Here is a 24,201-nt window from a genome sequence, read left to right as displayed (position 1 = left end):
GTACAAGATTATGAGGGGCATGGACAGAGTGGATGGTCAGAAATTTTTTCCCAGGGTGGATGATTCAATTGGGGGCATATGTTTAAGGTGCAAGGGGCAAGGTTTAAAGGAGATGTACGAGGCAAGATTTTACACAGAGGGTGGTGGGTACCTGGAACTCGCTGCCAGGGGAGGTAGTGGAAGCAGATATGATAGTGAATTTTAAGGGGTGTCTGGACAATACATGAGTAGGATGGGACTAGAGGGATATGTTCCCAGGAAAGCTAGGGGGTTTTAGTTCATTCGGGCAGCATGGTCGTTGCAGGCTTGGAGGGCCGAAGGGCCTGTCCCTGTGCTGTCATTTTCTTTGTTCTTTGTTCTTCTTTGAAAGGTAAGAGTTCTAGCTTTTAAAATAAACAAAGAACAGCACAGCACAGGAAAACGCCCTTTGGCCCACCAAGTCTGTGCCGACACGGATGCTTCTCTAATCTAACATTTTCTTTCTATCTGTGGTCCATAATCCCTCTATTACCTATTCATGTATCTAGCCAGATGCCTCTTGAACATTGTTATAGAATCTGCTTCTACCATCTCGTCCGGCAGCGCGTTCCAGGCACTCACCACCTTCTGTGTGAAAAACTTGCCCCTTTCATCTCTTTTAAACTTTCTCCTCTCACTTTCAACCTATGCCACCGAGTAATTGACCCTTCAACTCTGGGAAAAAGACTTTAACTATCCACTCTATCTAAGCCTGTCATAATCTTGTAAACCTCTATCAGGCTCCCTCTCATCCTCCGACACTCCAATGTAAACCAAGTTTGTTCAACCTCTTTTCATAGCCCATATCCTTCAAACCAGGCAACATCCTGGTAAATCTCTTCTGCACCCTTTCCAATGCATCAACATCCTTCCAGTGGTGTGGCGACCAAAATTGTACACAATACTCCAAATGCACCCTAACCAAAGTTTTTGCAGCTACAACACAATTTTCCAATTCCTATGTTCAACATCCCGACTGATGAAAGCCAGCATGCCATACACCTTCTTGACCACCTTGTCCAGCTGAGTTGCCATCTTGAGGGAACTGTGGATCTGCATGCCTAGATCCCTCTGTATGCTAATATTTCTAAGGGCTCTACCATTTACTGTATACTTTCCTTCTGCAGTTGACCTTCCATATCGCATCACCTCACATTTCTCCGGGTTAAATTCCATCTGCCACCTTTTGGTCCAAGTCTCTAACCGATTAATATCCTGCTGTATTCTCTGACAATCCTCCTCACTATCCACTACTCTCCCAATTGTTATATCATCTGCAAATTTATTAATCAGACCACCTACATTTTCCTCCAAATCATTTATATAGATTACAAACAACAGAGAACCCAGCACTGATCCTTGTGGAATACCGCTTGTCACATACTCGTTAGAAAATTACCCTTGCACTGCTACTCTCTGCTTTCTATGTCCAAGCCAGTTTTGCATCTATCTTACCAGCTCCCCTCGGATTGCATATGACTTCACGTTCTGTATCAACATGTCATGAGGAACCTTATCAAAGGCTTTACTAAAGTCCATGTATATAACATTCATTGCCCTGCCCTGCTCAATTTTTCTTGTCACCTCCTTAAAGAAATCAATCAGGTTCGTGAGACACGACCAAAGGTAAATCAAAACAAGGCAGGACTTACTCAGTTAATGGTAGGGTGTTGGGGAGAGTTACAGAAAAAAGAGATCTTGGGGAACAGGTTCATAGCTCCTTGAAAGTGGAGTCACAGGTGGACTGAATGGTGAAGTAGGCATTCGGTATGCTTGGTCAGAACATTGAATACAGGAGTTGGGACATCTTGTTGAAGTTGTACAGGACATTGGTAAGGCCACACTTGGAATACTGTGTACAATTCTGGTCACCCTATTATAGAAAGGGTGCAGAAAAGATTTACTAGGATGCTACCGTGACTTGATGCTTTGAGTTATAAGGAGAGGCTGGATAGATTGGGACTTTTTTCTCTTGAACGTAGGAGGTTTTATAGAGGTCTATAAAATGATGAGGGGCATAGATCAGCTAGATAGTCAATATCTTTTCCCAAATATAGGGGAGTCTAAAACTAGAGGGCATAGGTTTAAGGTGAGAGGTACAAAAGGGTCCAGAGGGGCAATTTTTTCACTCAGGGGGTGGTGAGTGTCTGGAACAAGCTGCCAAAGGTAATAGTAGAGGTGGGTACAATTTTATCTTTTAAAAAGCTTTTAAATAGTTACATGAGTAAGATGGCTGTAGAGGGATATGGGTCAAATGCGGGCAATTGGGACTAGCTTAGTGGTTAAAAAAAGGGGCAGTGTGGACAGCTTGGGCCGAAGGGCTGAAGGGCCTGTTTCCATGCTGTAAACCTCTATGACTCTATGACTATGACCTCCCCTTCACAAAAACATGCTGCCTATCACTAATAAGCCTATTGTCTTCCAGATGTCCCTAAGAATCTTCTCAAATAATTTCCCCACCACTGATGTAAGGCTCACAGGCCTGTAATTTCCCGGATTGTCTCTTCTGCCCTTCTTAAACAGAGGAACAATGTTAGCTACTCTCCAATCCTTTGGTACCTCGCCGGTGGCTAAAGAGGATACAAAGGTTTGGCCAAGGCCTCAGCAATTTCTTCTCTTGACTCTCTCAGTATTCTGGGAGAGACCCTATCTGGTCCTGGCCCTTGTCCACCTTCATGTTTTTCAAAACCTCCAATACCTCCTCTCTTTTTATCTCAACATGTCCTAGAATGTCAACATCCTCCTTTCTATACTCACCATCCACCACATCCTTCTCCTTTGTGAATACTGATGCAAAGTACTCGTTAAAGACCCCCCCCACCTCATCTGGCTCCATACACAAATTCCCTCCACTGTCCTTGAGTGGACCTACCCTTTCCTTAGCTATCCTCTTCCTCCTATATGCATAAAAAACCTTGGGATTCTCCTTAACCCTGCCTGCCAAAGACATTTCATGGCCCCTTTTTGCCCTCCTAAATCCCTGTTTAGGCTCTTTCCTGCGATCTTTGTATTCCTCAAGAGCCTTATCCGTTTTCAATTTCTTGAAATTTATGTATGCCTCCTTCTTCTTTTTCACTGAGCTCATAATCTCTCTTGTCATCTAGGGATCCCGAATTATGCCATCTTTATCCTTCATTTTTACAGGGACATACTTGTCCTGAATTGTTAACAACTGACTTTCAAAAGACGCCCACATATCGGATGTGGATTTACCCTCAAAAAGCCACCTCCAGTCTACATTGCCTCGTTCCTGCCTAATATTGTCATTTAATATTGCCTTTCCCCAGTTTAGTACTTTCACCCTGGGACTACTTCTCTGTAGTCTACTTTTATGGGCGGCATGGTGGCGCAGTGGTTAGCACTGCTTCTTCACAGCGCCAGGGACCCGGGTTCGATTCCTGGCTTGGGTCACTATCTGTGTGGAGTTTGCATATTCTCCCCATGTCTGCATGGTTTCCTCCGGGTGCTCCGGTTTCCTCCCACATTCTGAAAGACATGCTGGTCAGGTGCACTAACCGGAACAGGCGCTGGACTGTGGCGACTAGGGGAATTTCACAGTAACTTCATTGCAGTGTTAATGTAAGCCTTACTTGTGACTGATAAATAAATAAAATTTCTATCCTTTTCTATAAGTATCTTGAAACCTATAGAATTGTGATCACTGTTCTCAAAATGGTCCCCCACCGAGACATCAATCACCTGTCCGGGCTCGTTGCCCAGAACCAGAGCTAAATAGCCCCCTCCCAAGTTCAACTATCTGCATATTGCCTCAAGAAGCATGCTTGGACAAACTCTGCTGCGTCCACGCCCCTGGCACGAAACAAATCCCAGTCTATGTTGGGGAAGTTAAATTTGACCATCACAACAACCCTGTTGTTTTTACATCTTCCCATAATCTGCTGACATATCAGTTCCCCCACTTCACGCTGGTTGTTGGGAGATCTGTAGTACAACACCAACAGTGTGATTGCACCACTCCTGTTCTTGAGTTCTACTTATATGGCCTCACTGCATGATCCCACCAAGGTGTTCTTCTGTATAGCTGTGACATTCTCCCTAATCAGTAAAGCAACAGCCCACCTTTTTTGTCACCCACTCTATTTAACCTGAAGAATCTAAATCCTGGAATGCTAAGCTGCCAGTCCTGCCCTTCTTTCACACAAGTCTCTGTAATTGCCACAACATCATATTTCCATGTAGTAACTTTAACTTCATCCGCTTTATCTGTCGTACTCCTTGCGTTCAAGCAAACACCCCGACCATCTATCCTGTTATATTTTATACATTCTCCCTGTGATTTATTTCTCTTAACCTCACTGGACCTATTCACTGAGTTCCCCACAGACTCTGTACTCAATACTGTGGCCCTCTTTGATTTTTGTCTTTGGTTTCTCTGCCTTCCACTTTTCTCCTTACTGCCTTTTGTTTCTGCCCCCATCTTACTTCCCTCAGACTTCCTGCATCAGTTCCCAGCTCCCTGCCACATTAGTTTAAACCTTCCCCAACAGCACTAGCAAACGCTCCCCCAGGACATTGGTTCCAGTCTGGCCCAGCTGCAGGCCATCTGATTTGTACTGGTCACACCTCCTCCAGGACAAATTCCAATGTCCTGGAATTTAATCCCTCCCTCTAGCAGCATCCCTCAAACCACACATTCATTTTAGCTATCCTAACACTCCCTCTCAGCACACAGCACTGGTAGCAATCCTGAGATTATTACCTTTATAGAGTCATAGAGGTTTACAGCATGGAAACAGGCCCTTCGGCCCAACTTGTCCATGCTGCCCTTTTTTTTAAAAACCCCGAAGCTAATCCCAATTGCCCGCATTTGGCCCATATCCCCCTATACCAATCGTACCCATGTAACTATCTAAATGCTTTTTAAAACACAAAATTGTACCCGCCTCTACTTCTACCTCTGGCAGCTTGTTCCAGACACTCACCACCCTCTGTGTGAAACAATTGCCCCTCTGGACACTTTTGTATCTCTCCCCTCTCACCTTAAACCTATGCCCTCTAGTTTTAGACTCCCCTACCTTTGGGAAAAGATATTGACTATCTAGCTGATCTATGCGCCTCATTATTTTATAGACCTCGATAATATCACCCCTCAGCCTCCTGCGCTCCAGAGGAAAAAGTCCCAGTCTATCCAGCCTCTCCTTATACCTCAATCCATCAAGTCCCGGTAGCATCCGAGTAAATCTTTTCTGCACTCTTTCTAGTTTAACAATATCCTTTCTATAATAGGGTGACCAGAATTGCATACAGTATTCCAAGTGTGCCCTTACCAATGTCTTGTACAACTTCAACAAGACGTCCCAATTCCTGTATTCAATGTTCTGACCGATGAAACCAAGCATGCCGAATGCCTTCTTCACCACTCTGTCCACCTGTGACTCCACTTTCAAGGAGCTATGAACATGTACCCCTAGATCTCTTTGTTCTGTACCTCTCCCCAATGCCCTACCATTAACTGAGTAAGTCCTGCCCTGGTTCAATCTATCAAAATGCATTACCTCGCATTTGTCTAAATTAAACTCCATCTGCCATTCGTCAGCCCACTGGCTCAATTGATCAAGATCCCGCTGCCATTGGAGATAACCTTCCTCACTGTCCACCATGCCACCAATCTTAGTGTCATCTGCAAACTTACTAACCATGCCCACTATATTCTCATCCTTTTCATTAATGTAAATGACAAATAATAGTGGATCCAGCACTGATCCCTGAGGCACACCGCTGGTCACAGGCCTCCAGTTTGAAAAACAACTCTCTACAACCATCCTCTGGCTTGTGTCAAGAAGCCAATTTTTTATTCATTTCGATACCTCACCCTGGATCCCGTGAGATTTAACCTTATGTAACAACCTACCATGCGATACCTTGTCAAAGGCATTGCTAAAGTCCATGTAGACAACATCAACTGCACTGCCCTCATCTACCTTCTTGCTTACCCCTTCAAAAAACTCAATCAAATTTGTGAGACACGATTTTCCATTCACAAAGGTATGCTGACTGTCCCTAATCAGTCCTTGCGTCTCTAAATGCCTGTAGATCCTGTCTCTCAAAATACCTTCCAACAATTTACCCACCACCGATGTGAGGCTCACTGGCCTGTAGTTCCCAGGCTTTTCCCTGCAGCCCTTTTTAAACAAAGGCACGACATTTGCCACTCTCCAATCTTCAGGCACCTCACCCGTGACTATCGATAATTCAAATACCTCGGCTAGTGGACCCGCAATTTCCTCCCTAGCCTCCCACAATGTCCTGGGATACACTTCATCAGGTCCCGGGGATTTATCTACCTTGATGCGCTCTAAGACTTCCAGCACCTCCTTCTCTGTAAATATGTACACTCCTCAAGACATCACTATTTATTTCCCCAAGTTCCCTAACATCCATGCTTTTCTCAGCAGTAAACACTGATGAGAAATATTCATTTAGGATCTCACCCATCTCTTGTGGATCTGCACATAGATGACCTTGTTGATCCTTAAGAGGCCCTACTCTCTCCCTTGTTACTCTTTTGGCCTTTATGTATTTGTAGAAGCTCTTTGGATTCTCCTTTGCCTTATCTGCCAAAACAATCTTGTGTCCCCTTTTTGCCCTCCTGATTTCTCTCTTAACTCTACTCCTACACCCCCTATACTCTTCAAGGGATTCACTTGATCCCAGCTGCTTATGCAAGTCATGTGCCTCTTTCTTCTTCTTGACCAGGGCCTCAATATCCCGTGTCATCCAGGGTTCCCTACTTCTGCCAGCCTTGCCCTTCACTCTAAGAGGAATGTGTTTACCCTGAACCCTGGTTAACAGGAGGTCCTACTTTTTAGTTTAACTCCTAACTCCCTAAATTCAGCTTGCAGGACCTCATCCCATTTTATACCCGTATCATTGGTGCCTATATGCACCATGACAGCTGGCTGTTCACCCTCCCCCTCCAGAATGCCTTGCAGCCGCTCCAAGACATCCTTAACCCTTGCACCAGAGAGCAACATACCATCCCGGAGTCCCGTTTGTGTCTGCAGAAGTGCCTATCTATTCCTCTTACAATTGAATCCCCTATCACTATAGCTCTGCCACTCTTTTTCCCGCCCTCCTATGCAGCAGAGAAAGCCACGGTGCCATGAACCTGACTGCTGCCACCTTCCCCTGGTGAGCCATCTCCCCCAACAGGATCCAAAACAATACATCTGACCGCAGGGGACCCCTTTACTGCCTTCCTACTCTTCCTCTGCCTAGTGGTCACCCATTCCCTATATTCCTCAGTAACATTTAGCTGTGGTGTGACCAACTCACTGAATGTGCTATCCATTAATTCCTCACCAACGCGGATGCTCCAAAGTGAATCCATCTGCAGTTCCAGAGCCTTCAAACAGTCTGACAGGAGCTGCAGCTGGACATACTTTCTGCACGTGAAGAGCCAGGGACACCGGAAGGGTCCCTGAATTCCCACATTGCAGAAGAGGAGTGTGTCAGGGGTCTGGGATCTCCTGTCATGACATAACCCTTAAGTTAACTTAATAACAACAACTACAATGCCAGGAGAAAAAAAATGAGAAAAAAGAAAAGAAAAACTATTTACCAGTCGCCAGTCAATCACTTACCAGTTGGCTGTGATGTCACGGTTTGACTTCTTTCTACCACTCACTTGCCCTCAAGTCTCCCTTGCAGGCCCGCCTCTCCACTCCTCCTGAAGGTGAGCAACTCTTTCCCCTCAGCACCAAATTCCCACTCAGCACCAAATTTCTGATACCCTCACTCTGGTTGAATCTCATTCCGGCTGAAGTCTCTCTCTCACTGGTCATGCGCAAGCTCATTAGTAGTGCGCTTGCTAAAAACCTCATCTTAAATACAGCTGAGGTGAGCTGAGGTGACTCACACACCAGTTAAAAATCCCTAAATGTGCACAAGTATTGAAGCTCTAAACAGGCTTTGGAGACATGCCAACTCTGATCCTCTCAGCAACTGAGATTGCAACATGTTGTTGACTCCTTTTTGGTCATTCAGAAAACCCACATCTTTGAAAAATGATCTTTGTCACCCTTCCTAAAACATTTTATCAACATTTACCTGTTCAATATGTTCTTCTATACTAGATGATATATAACTGCAAATTACTGTTGTTATTTGTTGCTTGTACCTGTTGCTCAGTAAAGAGTTCAAGATCATTAAACTATCCTCCATCATTGTTATGATTTCTCCTGTCTCTGTTCCTTTTAGCAACAGTTCTCCTCGAGTCTTAAACTGAGAGAAGCTCAGAGTCTGACTGACCCAAGTCTGCATCACCTGAGTCAATTTTGCCTCAATGTCCTTCTCTTTCACAGAGGAAATGCAGATATCCTGAAAGACATTACAGTATAAAAATTATCAGTCATTACCTTGTTAAGTGATTATAGATTTATAGAATTATTTAACATAAAAGGAGGCCATTCATGCCTGATTAAGTCAGGATAGTTAAGATGTTGGACCCTGGTCAGACCCCACATGGAGTACTGTGCCCAGTTCTGGTCGCCTCATTACAGAAAGGATGTGGAAGCCATAGAAAGGGTGCAGAGGAGATTTACAAGGATGTTGCCTGGATTAGGTGGCATGCCTTATGAGGATAGGTTGAGAAAGCTAGGTCTTTTCTCCTTGGAGAAGAGAAGGATGAGAGGTGACCTGCTAGAGGTGTATAAGATGTTGAGAGGTATTGATAGAGTAGATTCTCAGAGGCTTTTACCCAGGGCTGAAATGGTTGCCACAAGAGGTCACAGGTTTAGGGTGCTGGGGAGTAGGTACAGAGGAGATGTTAGGGGTAAGTTTTTCACTCAGAGGGTGGTGGGTGCGTGGAATCGGCTGCCGGTAGTGGTGGTGGAGACGGATTCGATAGGGTCTTTTAAGAGACTTTTGGATAAGTTCATGGAAGTTAGTAAGATAGAGGGTTATAGGTAAGCCTAGTAGGTAGGGACATGTTCGGCGCAACTTGTGGGCCGAAGGGCCTGTTTGTGCTGTAGCTTTTCTATGTTCTATGTTCTATGAATACGTGGCCTGAGAGATGATGCAAGAAAAAGGGATTCAAATTCCTGGGACATTGGGACCGGTTCTGGGGGAGGTGGGACCAGTACAAATTGAGCGATCTTCACATGTATGGAGATCAAAGATAGCTGCAAGAAAAATAGGGTGGTAATAGGAGGGGACATTAACTTTCCCAACATTGACTGGGACAGCCATAGCATTTGGGGCTTGGATGGAGAGAAATTTGTTGAATATATTCAGAAGAAACTGTTCATTCAGCATGTGGATGGCCCGACTAGAGAGGAGGAAAACTTGACCTCCTCTTGGGAAATAAGGAAGAGCAAGTGACAGTAGTGTTAGTGAGGGATCACTTTGGTACAAGTGACCATAATTCCTTTAGTTTTAAGATAAATAAGGAGAATGATAGTTCTGGCCCAAAAATTAAAATTCTAAATTGGGGCAAGGCCAACTTTGATGGTATTAGACAGGAACTTTTAAAAGTTGATTAGGGGAGTCTGTTGGCAGGCAAAGGGATGGGTGGCCGGGAGGCTTTGAAAAGTGAGTTAACATGGGTTCAGGTTAAGTACATTCCTTTTAGAGTGAAGGGCAAGGCAAGGCTGGTAGAAGTAGGGAATCCTGGATGACTCGGGATATTCAGGCCGTGGTCAAAAAGAAGGAGGCGGCATGTGACATGCATCGGCAGCTGGGATCAAGTGGATCTCTTGTCGGAGTAGAGTTAAGAGAGAAATCAGGAGGGCAAAAAGGGGACATGAGATTGCTTTGGCAGATAAGACAAAGGACAATCCAAAGAGCTTCTACAAATACAAAAGGGACAAAAGAGTAACTGGGGAGAGAGTAGGGCCTCTTAAGGATCAACAAAGTCATCTATGTGCGGATCCACAAGACATGGGTGAGATCCTAAATGAACTGTTGAGAAAGGCATGGATGTTAGGGGGTTTGGGGAAATAAATAGTGGTGTCTTGAGGAGTGTACATATTACAGAGAAGGAGGTGCTGGAAGTCTGAATGCTCATCAAGGCAGATAGATCTCCGGGACCTGATGAAATTTATCCTAGGACATTGTGGGAAGCTAGGGAGGAAATTGTGGGTCCCCGAGCAGAGATATTTGAATCATCGACAGCCATAAGTGAGGTGCCTGAAGATTGGAGAGAAGCAAATGTTGTGCCTTTGTTTAAGAAGGGCTACAAGGAAAAGCCTGGGAACTACAGACTGGTGAGTCTCACGTCTGGAGTGAGTAAGTTGTCAGAAGGCATTCTGAGAGACAGGATCTACAGGCAATTAGAGAGGCAAGGATTGATTAAGGAGTTAGCATGGCGTTGTGAGTGGAAAATCATGTCTCATCAATTTGATTGAGTTTTTTCAAGGGGTAACCAAGAATCATAGAACCATAGAACATCACAGCACAGAAACAGGCCTTTTGGCTGTGCCGAAACATTTTTCTGCCGAGCCCCACTGACCTGCACCTGGACCATATCCCTCCACACCCCTCTCATCCATGTACCTGTCCAAGTTTTTCTTAAATGTTAAAAGTGAGCCCGCATTCACCACTTCATCTGGCAGCTCATTCCACACTCCCACCACTCTCTGTGTGAAGAAGCCCCCCCTAATATTCCCTTTGAACTTTTCCGCCTTCACCCTTAACACATGTCCTCTAGTTTTTTTCTCCCCTAGCCTCAGTGGAAAAAGCCTGCTTGCATTCACTCTATCTATACCCTTCATAATTTTATACACCTCTGTCAAATCTCCCCTCATTCTTCTACGCTCCAGGGAATAAAGTCCTAACCTGTAACTCAGTTTCTCAAGTCCCGGCAACATCCTTGTAAACCTTCTCTGCACTCTTTCAACCTCATTAATATCCTTCCAGTAGTTAGGTGACCAAAACTGCACACAATACTCTAAATTCGGCCTCACCAATGTCTTATACAACCTCACCATAACATTCCATACTTTACATTGAGCATAAGAGTTGTATTGAGTATAAGAAGGTAGATGAGAGCAGTGCAGTTGATGAAGTCTTCATGGACTTTAGCAAGGCCTTTGACAAGGTACCACATAGTAGTTTGTTACATGAGGTTAAATCTCACAGGGTCCAGGGTGAGGCAGCCAATTGGATACAAAATTGGTTTGATGACAGAAGACAGAGGGTGGTTGTAGAGGTTGTTTTTCAAACTGGAGGCCTGTGACCAGTGGTGTGCCACAGGGATCAGTGCTGGGTCCACTGTTATTTGTTATTTGTATTAATGATTTGGATGAGAATTTAGGTTAGAAAGTTTACAGATGACACCAAGGTTGCTAGCATAGTGGACAGTGAAGAAGGATTGCAATGGGATCTTGACGAATTGGGCCAGCGGGCTGATGAATAGCAGATGGAGTTTAATTTAGATAAATGTGAGGTGATGCATTTTGGTCGATCAAATTGGGGCAGGACCTACTCGGTTAATGATAAGGCATTGGGGAGAATTATAGAACAAAGAGATCTAGCGGTACAGGGTCATACCTCCGTGAAAGTGGAGTTACAGGTGGACAGAGTGGTGAAGAAGGCATTTGGCATGCTTGGTTGCATTGGTCAGAAGAATTAAATATTGGAGTTGGGACATCTTGTTGAAGTTGTACAAGATATTGGTAAGGCCACACTGAAATACTGTGTACAGTTCTGGTTACCCTATTATAGAAAGGATATTATTAAACTAGAAAGAATGCAGAAAAGATTTACTAGGATGCCACCAGAACTTGATGGTTTGAGTTATAAGAAGAGGCTGGATAAATTGGGACTTTTTTCTCTGGAGCGTAGGAGGCTTAGGGGTGGTCTTATAGAGGTTTATAAAATAATGAGGGGCATAGATGAGGTAGATAGTCAACATCTTTTCCCAAAGGTAGGGGAGTCTAAAACTAGAGGGCATAGGTTTAAAGTGAGAAGGGAGAGATACAAAAGGGTCCAGAGGGGTACTTTTTTCACTTAGAGGATGGTGAGTGTCTGGAATGAGCTGCCATAGGCAGTAGTAGAGGCAGGTACAATTTTGTTTTTTAAAAAGCATTTTGACAATTACATGAATAAGATGGGTAGAGAGAGATATGGGCTATTTGGGACTAGCTTAGTGGTAAAATCTGAGCAGCATGGACACGCTCGGCTGAAGGGCTGTTTCCATGCTGTAAATGCCAACGTATACTAGGTAATTGGAATGGAGGGACATGTCATGTGCTATTTCTGCATGATGTGGGAACTGGTGGACCCCAAGGTGATTCCCAGTGAACATGTCTGCAGTAAGTGCTGGCTGCTTGAGGAGCTCCAGCTCAAAGTAGACGAACTGGACTCAGAGCTTCAGACATTGTGACATATCAGGGAAGGGGAGTGTTACCTGGATAATGTGTTTAAACATAGAGTCACACCCCTTCGACTAACTAACTCAGCCGGGGTTCAGGGACAAGTGGGGGTGGCTGCAGGTGAGGCAGGGAGTGGGCGAATGAAGGCAGGGATTGGGGGGAAGAAGGCAGGGAGTGGGGGGAAGAAGGCAGGGAGTGGGGGGAAGAAGGCAGGGAATGGGGGGAAGGCAGGGAATGGGGGGAAGAAGGCAGGGAGTGGGATACAGGAGGTAGTGTCCCAGGAGCCTCAGCCCCTGAATCTGTACAACAGATTTGAGATTCTTGCTACCAGTAGGGACGGGAACGGGGACTGCAAGGAGGACGAGCAAACTGCTCATGGTACCATGGTGCAGGGAGCCGTTGAGTCAGAGGAAGTAAAGAGAAATGTAGTGGTAATTGGGGATAGTGCAGTTAAGGGCATAGACACTGTTCTTTGTGACCAGGATAGAGACTGCCATAGGTTGTGTTGCCTGCCTGGTGCTCGGGTCCAAGATGTATCATCTGGGCTGCATAGGAACTTGGAGTGGGAGGGTAAGAATCCAGTCGTCGTGGCCCATGTAGCTGCCAATGACATATGCATAACAGGAACAAAGGATGTGCAGAGGGAGTATGAAAAGCTAGGAACCAAATTAAAAAGCAGAACCAACAAGGTGGTAATATCTGGATTACTACCTGAACCATACGCGAATTGGCACAGGTTCAATAGGATTAAGGAGACGAATGCGTGGCTCAAGGATTGGTGTGGGAGGAATGGGTTCAAATTCATGGGACATTGGCACCAATATTGGGGCAGATGGGACCTATTCGGATGGGATGGTCTCTGTCAGAATCGTGCTGGGACCAGAGTCCTGGCAAATCGTATAACTAGGGTCGTTGATAGGGCTTTAAACTATTAAATGCGTATGGGGAATTACAAAATCGAAGGTAAAGGAGAGAGTACAAGTGCAGGTTAATGTTGACGACATTCAACTAGTTAAAGAAGTAGAGGGCTCGGGAGATGTTAGTAGCGTTTCAACAAACCGGGTCCAGATAAAGGCTGGCATAAAGACACTTTGCCTGAATGCACGAAGCATTCGAAACAAAGTAGATGGCACAAATCCAAACAAATGAGTATGATCTAGTGGCCATCACAGAAACGTGGTTGCAGGGTGACCGGGACTGGGAACTGAATATCCAGGGGTATCAGACATTTAGGAAGGATAGACAGGTAGAAAAAGGAGGTGGGGTAGCTCTGTTAATAAAGGATAATATCAGGACGGTAGTGAGAGACGACATAGGCTCTGAGGAGCAAAACGTGGAATCATTGTGGGTGGAGATAAGGAATAGTAGGGGGAAAAAGACACTGGGAGGCATGGTCTATAGGCCCCCAAATAATAACTTAGAGGTGGGGAGGGCTATAAAAAAGCAAATAATGGATGCGTGCAAAAACGGAACGGCAATAATCATGGGGGATTTTAACCTGCATATTGATTGATCGACTCAAATTGGACGTGGAGGGCTTGAGGAATAGTTCTTAGAATGCTATCGGGGTAGTTTCATTGAACAGTATGTTACAGAACCTACGAGAGAATGAGTTATCTTAGATCTGGTACTGTGTAATGAGACAGGTAGAATTAAGGATCTTCTTGTGAGGGATCCTCTTGGGTTGAGTGATCATAATATGGTTGAATTTCTGATACAGATGGAGGGTGAGAAAGTAGGGTTCCAAACCAGTGTCCTCTGCTTGAACAGAGGGAAGTATGATAGGATGAGGGCGGAATTGGCTAATGTAGACTGGGCGAGCAGACTGATAGGTAGGACAGCTGAGGAACAGTGGAGGATTTTTAAGGAGATTTTTTAAAGTACTCAGCAAAAATATATTCCGGTGATAAAGAAGGACTGTAAGAAAAGGGATAACCAGACGTGGATAACGAAGGAAATAAAGGAGAGTATTGAAATAAAAACAGATGCGTACAGAGTGGCCAAAAATAGTGGAGAATTAGTGGATTGGGAAAACTTTAAAAAATAACAAAGAACGACTAAGAAAGCGATTAAGAAAGGAAAGATAGATTATGAAACTAAACGAGCTCAAAATATAAAAAATGATAGTAAAAGTTTTTACAAATATATAAAAAGGAATAGAATGGCTAGAGTGAATGTTGGACCCTTGGAGGACGAGAGGGGGGATTTGATAGTGGAAAACGAGGAAATGGCTGAGACTTTAAATTAGTTCTTTGTGTCGGCCTTCACGGTGGAAGACACAAATAGTTTACCGAATATTAGAGATCGAGAGTTGGTGGGAGGTGAGGTCCTTAATACAATTACTGTTACTAAAGAGGTAGTGCTTGGTAGACTAATAGGACTGAAGGTAGACAAGTCCCCGGGCCCGGATGGAATGCATCCCAGGGTACTGAAAGAAATGGCTGAGGTAATAGCAGATGCGTTAGTAGTTATTTATCAAAATTTGCTGGACTCTGGGGTAGTGCCGGCTGATTGGAAAACAGCTACTGTTACGCCGCTGTTTAAAAAAGGAAGTAGACAAAAGGCGGGTAACTACAGGCCATTTAGCTTAACATCCATAGTTGAGAAGATGCTGGAGTCCGTCATTAAAGAGGAAATAGCAGAGCACCTGGATAACATAGAACATTACAGCGCAGTACAGGCCCTTCGGCCCTCGATGTTGCGCCGACCAGTGAAACCAATCTAAAGCCCATCTAATCTACACTATTCCAATATCATCCATATGTTTATCCAATCACCACTTGAACGCTCTCAACGTTGACGAGTCCACTACTGCTGCAGACAGGGCATTCCACGCCCTTACTACTCTCTGAGTAAAGAACCACCTTTAACATCTGTCCTATATCTCTCACCCCTCAATTTAAAGCTATGTCCCTTCATGTTAGCCATCACCATCCGAGGAAAAAGGCTCTCACTATCCACCCTATCTAATCCTCTGATCATCTTGTATGCCTCTATTAAGTCACCTCTTAACCTTCTTCTCTCTAACGAAAACAGCCTCAAGTCCCTCAGCCTTTCCTCATACGATCCTCCCACCATACCAGGCAACATCCTGGTAAATCTCCTCTGCACCCTTTCCAACACTTCCACATCCTTCCTATAATGCGGCGACCAGAACTGTACGCAATACTCCAAGTGCGGCCGCACCAGAGTTTTGTACAGTTGTAGCATGAATGGTTCGATCAAGCAGACGCAGCATGGATTCATGAAGGGAAAGTCGTGTTTGACGAATCTACTGGATTTTTATGAAGATGTGACTAATGCGGTTGACAAAGGGGAACCGGTGGATGTGGTGTTTTTAGATTTCCAGAAGGCGTTCGATAAGGTGCCTCACAAAAGGTTGCTGCAGAAGATTGGGGTACACGGAGCTGGGGGTAAGGTGTTGGCGTGGATTGGGGATTGGCTATCTAACAGGAAGCAGAGAGTTGGAATAAATGGGTGCTTTTCTGGTTGGCAGTTGGTGACCAGTGGCGTGCTGCAGGGATCGGTGCTGGGGCCTCAACTGTTTACCATTTACATAGATGATCTGGAGGAGGGGACTGAGTGTAGAGTATCAAAGTTTGCTGATGACACGAAGGTGAGTGGGAAAGCGAATTGCGTGGAGGACGCGGAAAGTCTGCAGAGAGATTTGGATAGGCCGAGCGAGTGGGCGAGGATCTGGCAGATGGAATATAACGTTGGCAAATGTGAGGTTATCCACTTTGGAAGAAATAATAGTAAATTGGAATATTATTTTAATGGCGAAAAATTACATCATGCTACTGTGCAGAGGGACCTGGAAGTCCTTGTGCACGAATCGCAAAAACTCAGTCTGCAGGTGCAGCAGGTGATCAAGAAGGCGAATGGAATGTTGGCCTTTATCGCGAGGGGGATAGAATATAAAAGCAGGGAGGTCTTGCTGCAACTGTACAAGGCACTGGTGAGGCCGCAACTGGAGTACTGTGTGCAGTTTTGGTCCCCTTATTTGAGAAAGGATATATTGGCCTTGGAGGGAGTGCAGAGAAGGTTCACCAGGTTGATGCTGGAGATGAGGGGTGTAGCTTATGAGGAGAGATTGAACAGATTGGGTCTGTACTCGTTGGAGTTTAGAAGGCTAAGGGGTGATCTTATAGAGACATATAAGATGATGAAGGGGCTGGATAGGGTAGAGGTAGAGAGATTCTTTCCACTTAGAAGGGAAACCAGAACTAGAGGGCACAGCCTCAAAATAAGTGGGGGCCGGTTCAGAACAGAGTTGAGGGGGAACTTCTTCTCTCAGAGCGTAGTGAATCTCTGGAATTCTCTGCCCATTGAAGTGGTGGAGGCTACCTCGTTGAATATGTTTAAATCATGGGTAGATAGATTTCTGATCGATAAGGGAATTAAGGGATATGGGGAGCAGGCGGGTAAGTGGAACTGATTCGCTTCAGATCAGCCATGATCTTATTGAATGGTGGGGCAGGCTTCAGGGGATAGATGGCCTACTCCTGCTTCTATTTCTTATGTTTATGTTCTTTAACCTCGATGACTCTATTGAAAAAGCTGTCCATTTAGATTTACTTCAGTGTTCATTCCTGTTTGCCATACAAATTTTATTCCTACTCAGAAAAACAGACTTTAAGATGCCTGTGATCTGCAAGGTAAGATTTTCAAAAAATAATTCCCTGAATTTCTTCTAAAGTTTGCTAGATTCTATAAAGGTCCCGGCAGAATGTTTAAATGCAAGTGTGAAATCCCTATTCAAGAAAAAAGGAGAAAAAGAGCAGCAAACTATAGGCCAGATATCCTGACATCTGTCATTGGAAAAAAGTGTTAGAATCCATCATTAAGGAGGACATTTGGAAAATCATAATACAATCAGGCAGGGTCAAAGTAGTTTTGTGAAAGTGAAATTTTGTTTGAATAATTTGTTTGAGTTCTTTGAGAAGATAATAAACAAGAACCATAAATGGAACCCATAGGTGTGGTGCACTTGGATTTCCAAAATACATTTGGTAGGGTTTCACATCAAGGGTTGTGACACAAGATGAGGAGCGGGATTCTCCAATATTGTTCATCCTACCCCCGCTGCCAGCAAGAACTGAGAATTTGGCGCTCAGTTAAAACTCCATTAATGGCCTCGTGGTATTATTACTGGACTATTAATCCAGATACTCAGCTCATGACTTGGAGGCACAGGTTCGAATCCCAGCATGGCAGATGGTGAAATTTGAATACAATAAAAATCTGGAATTTAAAGTCTAATAATGACCATGAAACCATTGTTGATTGTCGCGAAAACCCATCTGGTTCATTAATGTCCTTTGGGGGAAGGAAATCTGCTGTCATTACCTGGCCTGGCTTACAGTGTGACTTCAGAGCCACAGCAATTTGGTTGACTCTGAAATGCCCTCAGGCAACTAGGGATGGGCAATAAATGCCAGCAATGCCCATCTCCATGAATGAATAATCTTCTCTCTCACTAAATCTTGCATTCTCCAACATTTCTGGCATCTGATTTGTGTCCTCTTTTTTGAAGACAGAACCGAAGTATGTATTCAGTTGCTCGGCCATTTCTCTGTCCCCTATTATACATTCCCCTCTTTCTGTCTGTAGAGGACCCACATTTGTCTTCACTAACCACTTTCTCTTCACATATCTATAGAAATTCTTAGTGTCAGTCTTTATGTTCCCTGCAAGCTTTACTTTCACACTGTATTTTTCCCTTCTTAATCAATCCCATGGTCCTTCTTTGTTGAATTCTAAACTGCTTGCAATCCTCAGACCTATTATTTTTCTTGGCCAATCTGTATGCTTCTTCCTTAGATTGGATACTCTCTCTAATTTCCGTTGTAAGCCATGGAATGGCCCTCTTATCCATTTTGAATAAACAGTTGCTGCAGTTCCCCCATGTGTTTCTTGAATGTTTGCCATTGCCTATCCACGGTCATCCCTTTAAATAACACTCCCCAATCTATCAAGGCCAACTCACGTCTCACATCCTCATAGTTTCCTTTATTAAGATTCAGCACTCTAGTCTCCAAATCAACTACTTCACTCTCCATCTTGATAAAAAATTCTATCATGTAATGGTTGCTCATCCCCAAGGGATCTTGTACAGCTAGATTGGCAACGATTCCCTTCTCATTATACAGTACCCAGTCTAAGATGGCCTGCTCTCTTGTTGGTTCCTCCACATATTGGTCAAGGAAACCATTCCGTATACACTCCAGGAATTCCTCCTCTACGGCATTGTGGCTAATTTGACCAATCTACGTGCAGATAAAAGTTGGCATATGATGTTGCGGCTGTATAGAACGTTGGTTAGGCCACATTTGGAATACTGCGTCCAGTTCTGGTCGCCACACTACCAGAAGGACGTGGAGGCTTTGGAGAGAGTACAGAAAAGGTTTACCAGGATGTTACCTGGTATGGAGGGTCTTAGCTATGAGGAGAGATTGGGTAAACTGGGGATGTTCTCCCTGGAAAGATGGAGGATGAGGGGCGACCTAATAGAGGTGTATAAAATTATGAAGGGCATAGATAGGGTGAACAGTGGGAAGCTTTTTCCCAGGTCGGAGGTGACAAACACAAGGGGCCACAGGTTCAAGGTGAGGGGGGCAAGGTTCAACACAGATGTCAGGGGGACGTATTTTATACAGAGGGTGGTGGGGGCCTGGAATGCACTCCCAAGCAAGGTGATTGAGGCGGACATGCTGGGATCATTTAAGACTTATCTAGATAGCCACATGAACAGACTGGGAATAGAGGGATACAAACGAATGGTCTAGTTGGGCACACGAGCGGCGCAGGCTTGGAGGGCCGAAGGGCCTGTTCCTGTGCTGTATTGTTCTTTGTTCAGATTGAAATCACCCATGATCACTGATATTCCCTTACCACATGCATCTCTAATTTCGTGTCTAATGCCATTCGAACATTACCACTGCAGTTTGGGGATCTATATATGACACCCACTAATGTTTTTTGCCCCTTGGTATTTCTCAACTCTACCCATGCAGACTCCATGTTGTCAGAGCCAATATCCTTTCTCACTATTGTGTTAATTTCCTCTTTAACCAGCAATGTCGCTCCACCACCTTTTCTTTTATGTCTGTCCTTCCTAAATGCTGAATACCCCGGGACATTCAATTCCCATCCCTGGTCACCTTGCAGCCATGTCTCCGTAATCCCTATTATATCATACCCATTTATATCTATCTGCGTGATTAGTTCATTGACTTCATCGCAAATGCTCCGCGCATTAAGGCACAGAGCCTTTAAGCTTGTCTTTTTAACATTGTTTGTCTCGCTCCCAATATTTTTCTCTATAGCCCTGTTTGAACTTTGTCCTTGGTTTCTCTGCCTATCACCTTTCTTATCCCCTTTTCTACCTTTTGTTTTTGTCCTTACTCCCTCCTTCTCTGACTCCTTCCATAGGTTCCCATCCCCGAGGCATATTAGTTTAAACTCTTCCCAACCACCCTACCAAACTGCTACATGGCAGCTTGGGATAGACGTGGTCTTGTCACTTCAAGAGGGGGTCACCTAAAGCACGAAACATTGATCAGAGATTTACTCCAAACAGCCCTTGTTGCTTTATAGGCAGCATTAATAATGGTCCAAACTCACAGGAAAATGGAGACTGAAGTACAGCAAAGAAATCATTTAGTCAACAAGGTCGCAAAGACCTTAGTAGAACAGGATTGGGAGTAGACAGAGCCTGTAGGCTTTGCAGCTGTAGCAGTTGAGGACAGCCTGGAGTTTAATGTAAACAAATGCAGGAACAAGCAGATGAAGAGGAAAAGGAACAATGGAAAAAAGATGGAGGACGGAAAAGTCATGATGAAATATGGGAGAGAGGGAAAAATAATAGTTCCTAAAGTAATACAACACTCGCTGCTGAAGATTTATCATGGAATAGCACACACAGGCAAGGACGGTATGCTTGTTTTATTGAAGATATGTTTGTGGTGGAAAAAGATTTTGTCAGATGTGCTTGCAGTGCCCCCTAACGGAACCCGGTCACCCCTGCATGATTAAAATGGAGAGTCAGCCACGACCCAAAGGACTGTGGGAAAATTTACAAATAGATTTCACAGGGCTGTTACCGTGGGGGCAAGGAAAGATGTGCTGTTTAGTAATTGTAGACCAATTTACTTGATGGGTTGAAGCATTCCAATGTAAAGATGCCACAGCCAAAACAGTAGCTTTGATATTAGCAAATGAGATAATTTCCAGGTCGGGAATGCCTCTTCAGTTAGATTCTGATCAAGGAATCCGCTTCACAGGGAGAGTTTTGAAATGTTGGGAATAAAGCAGACATTTCACATACCATATCACCCTCAGAGTTCGGGGATGTTGGGAGAATTAATGGAACACTAAAGAGCAGTTTAGCCAAGACTATCCTAGAAGAAGGAAACAACTGAGTGCGGGTCTTGCTGGCAATATGGCTCATCAAAGGACTATTCCTGCTCGTGGAACAGGATTAATCCCTTTTGAGATGATGACAGGGAGAGCGATACACCTCCCAGAGGAGACAATCACAGGTGGAAGAGAATTAGAAATAAGCCAAGGAACAGTATTTCAATGTATGAGGGATTTAATAGATCATCTGCATTTTCTCAAAAAGCAGGTAATCACCCAACAGCAGCACATTGATTGGACTAAGCTGGCAGGAGAAAGTACTCCTAAATTGCCTGCACCAAGAGATAAGGTAATGGTGAAACTCATGGCAGACAAAAAGTTATTAGGAACTCACTGGGAAGGGCCTTTTGATGTGGTAGTTATAGGGTAGACATGCACCCTGATTAATGAGAAGTGTGGCCCGCGGTGGAGGTACGGGACTCAGTTAAAACCTTATCCCAGTGAGAAACCCCAAGATAGCGAACCTGACCCAGTGACTGAATGATTTATTATAATAGCAGAAGTAGAGAGAGTTTGATTAGATCAAGTTGTTCTGATTACTAATTTTAAGGCCGTAAAGCACTCTGGATTGTATTACAGATTCTGTGCTAGTGAAGATACCTGGAGCTCTACAACGATAACTACAATCAAGGCACAACTCCAATCAAGATCAACCGGACATCCCCCAATGCAGAAGCAAATCAAGTCGTACAAAGTGTGGTGCGGTGATTATACAAGTTTTGTAAACAAGTTTTGTTATTACTTCTTGACATTGACCAACAATTGTATCCGATTGTAAGACAGAAGCTGCAGAGACTGTTATAATGAATGCACGTGTTTATATCATTTTAATATTGAATATATAGGTGTTGGCTGAAGTAGAACAAATATCTGGGATGACTCATCAATGTGGGGAAGTACGTGTGAGTGCTTCTCTATTTTTGGCACACACAGATGTAAAGATGACTAACCAGTCAAAGTATTGGGTTTGTTCACATATTTCCATCGATGCGGGAGGAGGAATACTTTTACAGCCGACACCCCTGACACAGTCAGAATTGATAATGGCAGATCAGGTAGTTCAGGAGACTAGATATCCTGGACACTACATACCAGAATTTGACAACACAGGGATGTGGAGAAAGTTCCATAGCAGTAGGTACTGTGCAGGGAAGATCAGTTATATTAGATGGTACACACCAATCTATAATCTAAAAACGTCAGCGCCTAATCTGATTTTGAAACAGCCAAACCTGAAACCAAAAGGGACTTACAGTGTGGAGAATCTGAGAGGCCCTGGGAAGAATTTAGGGGTAAGTGAATGAAACTACAAAGTGGGTCAGAACAGCTGGATCTATCTGAGTCCATCCAAAGGGGACCAGTCATGTAATATATCCTATTCATTCAAAGGAGGCAACACTTATCCAACACTCAAAGGTACTTATTGGATCTGTGGAGACAAAGCATATCCTTGGCTCCCCATTGGATGGAAGGGGCATGTTACCTTAGATATGCGCTCCTGTACATATATCACACCCACAAATTCCCTCCCTTGCCAAGACATCGACGACCAATTTCAGAAACAGAACGATTCTTTGGCATACTGTTTCCGAGAAATGGAATGGCTCAGACAATGCAAGAGGTTATAATATTGTGACCCATTCTGGAACAATCACATAGCTACTGCTCTAGCTACAATAAACGATGGGATGGTTGCCATGCGCACTGTGGTGTTTCAGCATCAATTGGTATTGGATTATGTCTTGGCAGAGAGGGGTGGGATGTGTGCAGTGTTTGGCTCTGAGTGTTGCACCTACATACCAGATTGTTCAGAAAATATAACTAATCTGGCTGCTCACATCAGAAAAGAATTAGAGAAACTTAAACATCTTGTGTGAATGGCTGTCAGGATGGTTGGGTGCTGTGGCCACAAGGGATTGCAATATTTTTCATGGTGATCTTGGCATTGATGGTACTCGTCAATGTAGTTAACGCTGTGCAAGAATGTCCAAGTCCACAGAAGGGATAGCACCAATGATGGCAGTTAAGTTGCGCAAGAAAGGATACAAAGGGATCAGTCATCCTGTAAGATATAGGAACAAGTATTCAGACACCTCTATTTAGTGGCCTTACCTTGGGCTAGCCAAAGGTCAAAAGTGGAACTGAAGTAGGGTAATAAAACTTATAGTATAAACGCCCCTCGTTTTAAATTTACTATAATGAGCAGACTAGGTTAAGATAAAGATGACAAGGTGCCTTATATATAGAATAAGGATTCACCATGTGCCTAACACAAAGGTATTGTCTGTATGGACATTCAGAGACTATTTCCTCGGGAGGATGTAGCTGTTACTAGAGGGCATAACTATAAGGTTCATGGTGGGAGATATAGGAGGGATGTCTGAGGTAGGTTCTTTACTCAGAGAGTGGTTGGGGTGTGGAATGGACTGCCTGCTGTGATAGTGGAGTCGGACACTTTAGGAACTTTCAAGCGGTTATTGGATAGGCACATGGAACACACTAGAATGATAGGGAGTGGGATAGCTTGATCTTGGTTTCGGACAAAGAGCTGCACAACATCGTGGGCCGAAGGGCCTGTACTGTGCTGTACTGTTCTTTATTCTATATAACCACAATTTAAACAAGTATTATGAAATTAAACTGTATTCTTAATGTGTTTTGTAAATCTTGGCCAATGGACGTTCTAACCGCTCAGCATGATGAGAAATAGACAGTAGTAGATAGACCAAATGATTTTGGGACAATGGCGTTTAGTGAGAGAGCAGCTCTCCTTATCAGCTTGAGTCAGGCAGCTGCAAGTTAATCATTGGTTGGCATGGTTTCTCATGCTGATAAAGAGACTGAACATAGGAAAGGGAATTGACTCCCCTTAGCAATTAAAATTTGCAGGTGATTGCAATATCCTTGAATGTACCTGATATATATAGTTAAAGTTAAAGTTTATTTATTAGTCACAAGTAAGGCTTACATTTAGAGTGTTATTGGCTAAGGTAATAATGTGTAATATTGTAATTGAACTCTCCAAGCTGAGCGAGGAATCGAAGTGTTCAGAAGAGTATATTAATCTCACACTTCTACTGTGACATCAGAAAGGATAGCTGGTGCTTGCTGACTATATTTTCTCCTGATGCATGCATTAGCAATGAACTTCTTTTCACTCTTTAACTACATGTTGTCTTTCATGGTCTCTGTATTGGTTGAGTTCAGCTGAGTATAAGAACCCCCAGAGGGACACCCCAGAAAATTTGTCTTAAAGTTGGCATTTCACTATTGTATCAGACCATAAACCATTGTTAGGGCTCTTCCAAGAGGATAAGTGGGTGCAACTTATTGCCTCTGCTCAGGTGCAGAGATGGGCTTTGATGCAGGTACAGCTATACCTTCCAGTATAGGCCGGGAACACAGATTTAAAATGCCACCTATCCCT

General features: G+C 44.0%; 1 protein-coding gene across 1 annotated transcript in view; it reads right to left on the bottom strand.

The window, feature by feature from the left end:
* The window catches only part of LOC144493945 (dynein axonemal heavy chain 8-like), a 1,745,965-nt gene that overhangs the window by 657,703 nt on the left and 1,064,061 nt on the right, over nucleotides 1–24,201 (bottom strand). Inside the window, exon 39 of the mRNA XM_078213522.1 lies at nucleotides 8,159–8,358. Coding sequence (XP_078069648.1) covers nucleotides 8,159–8,358 — 200 coding nt within the window. The remainder of the gene's footprint in view (nucleotides 1–8,158; nucleotides 8,359–24,201) is intronic.

Source organism: Mustelus asterias, chromosome 5 (assembly GCF_964213995.1).
Source record: "Mustelus asterias chromosome 5, sMusAst1.hap1.1, whole genome shotgun sequence".
Classification (NCBI taxonomy): Eukaryota; Metazoa; Chordata; class Chondrichthyes; order Carcharhiniformes; family Triakidae; genus Mustelus; species Mustelus asterias.
The sequence above is the reverse complement of the archived record's forward strand: the minus strand, read 5'-3'. Positions and strand labels throughout refer to the sequence as shown.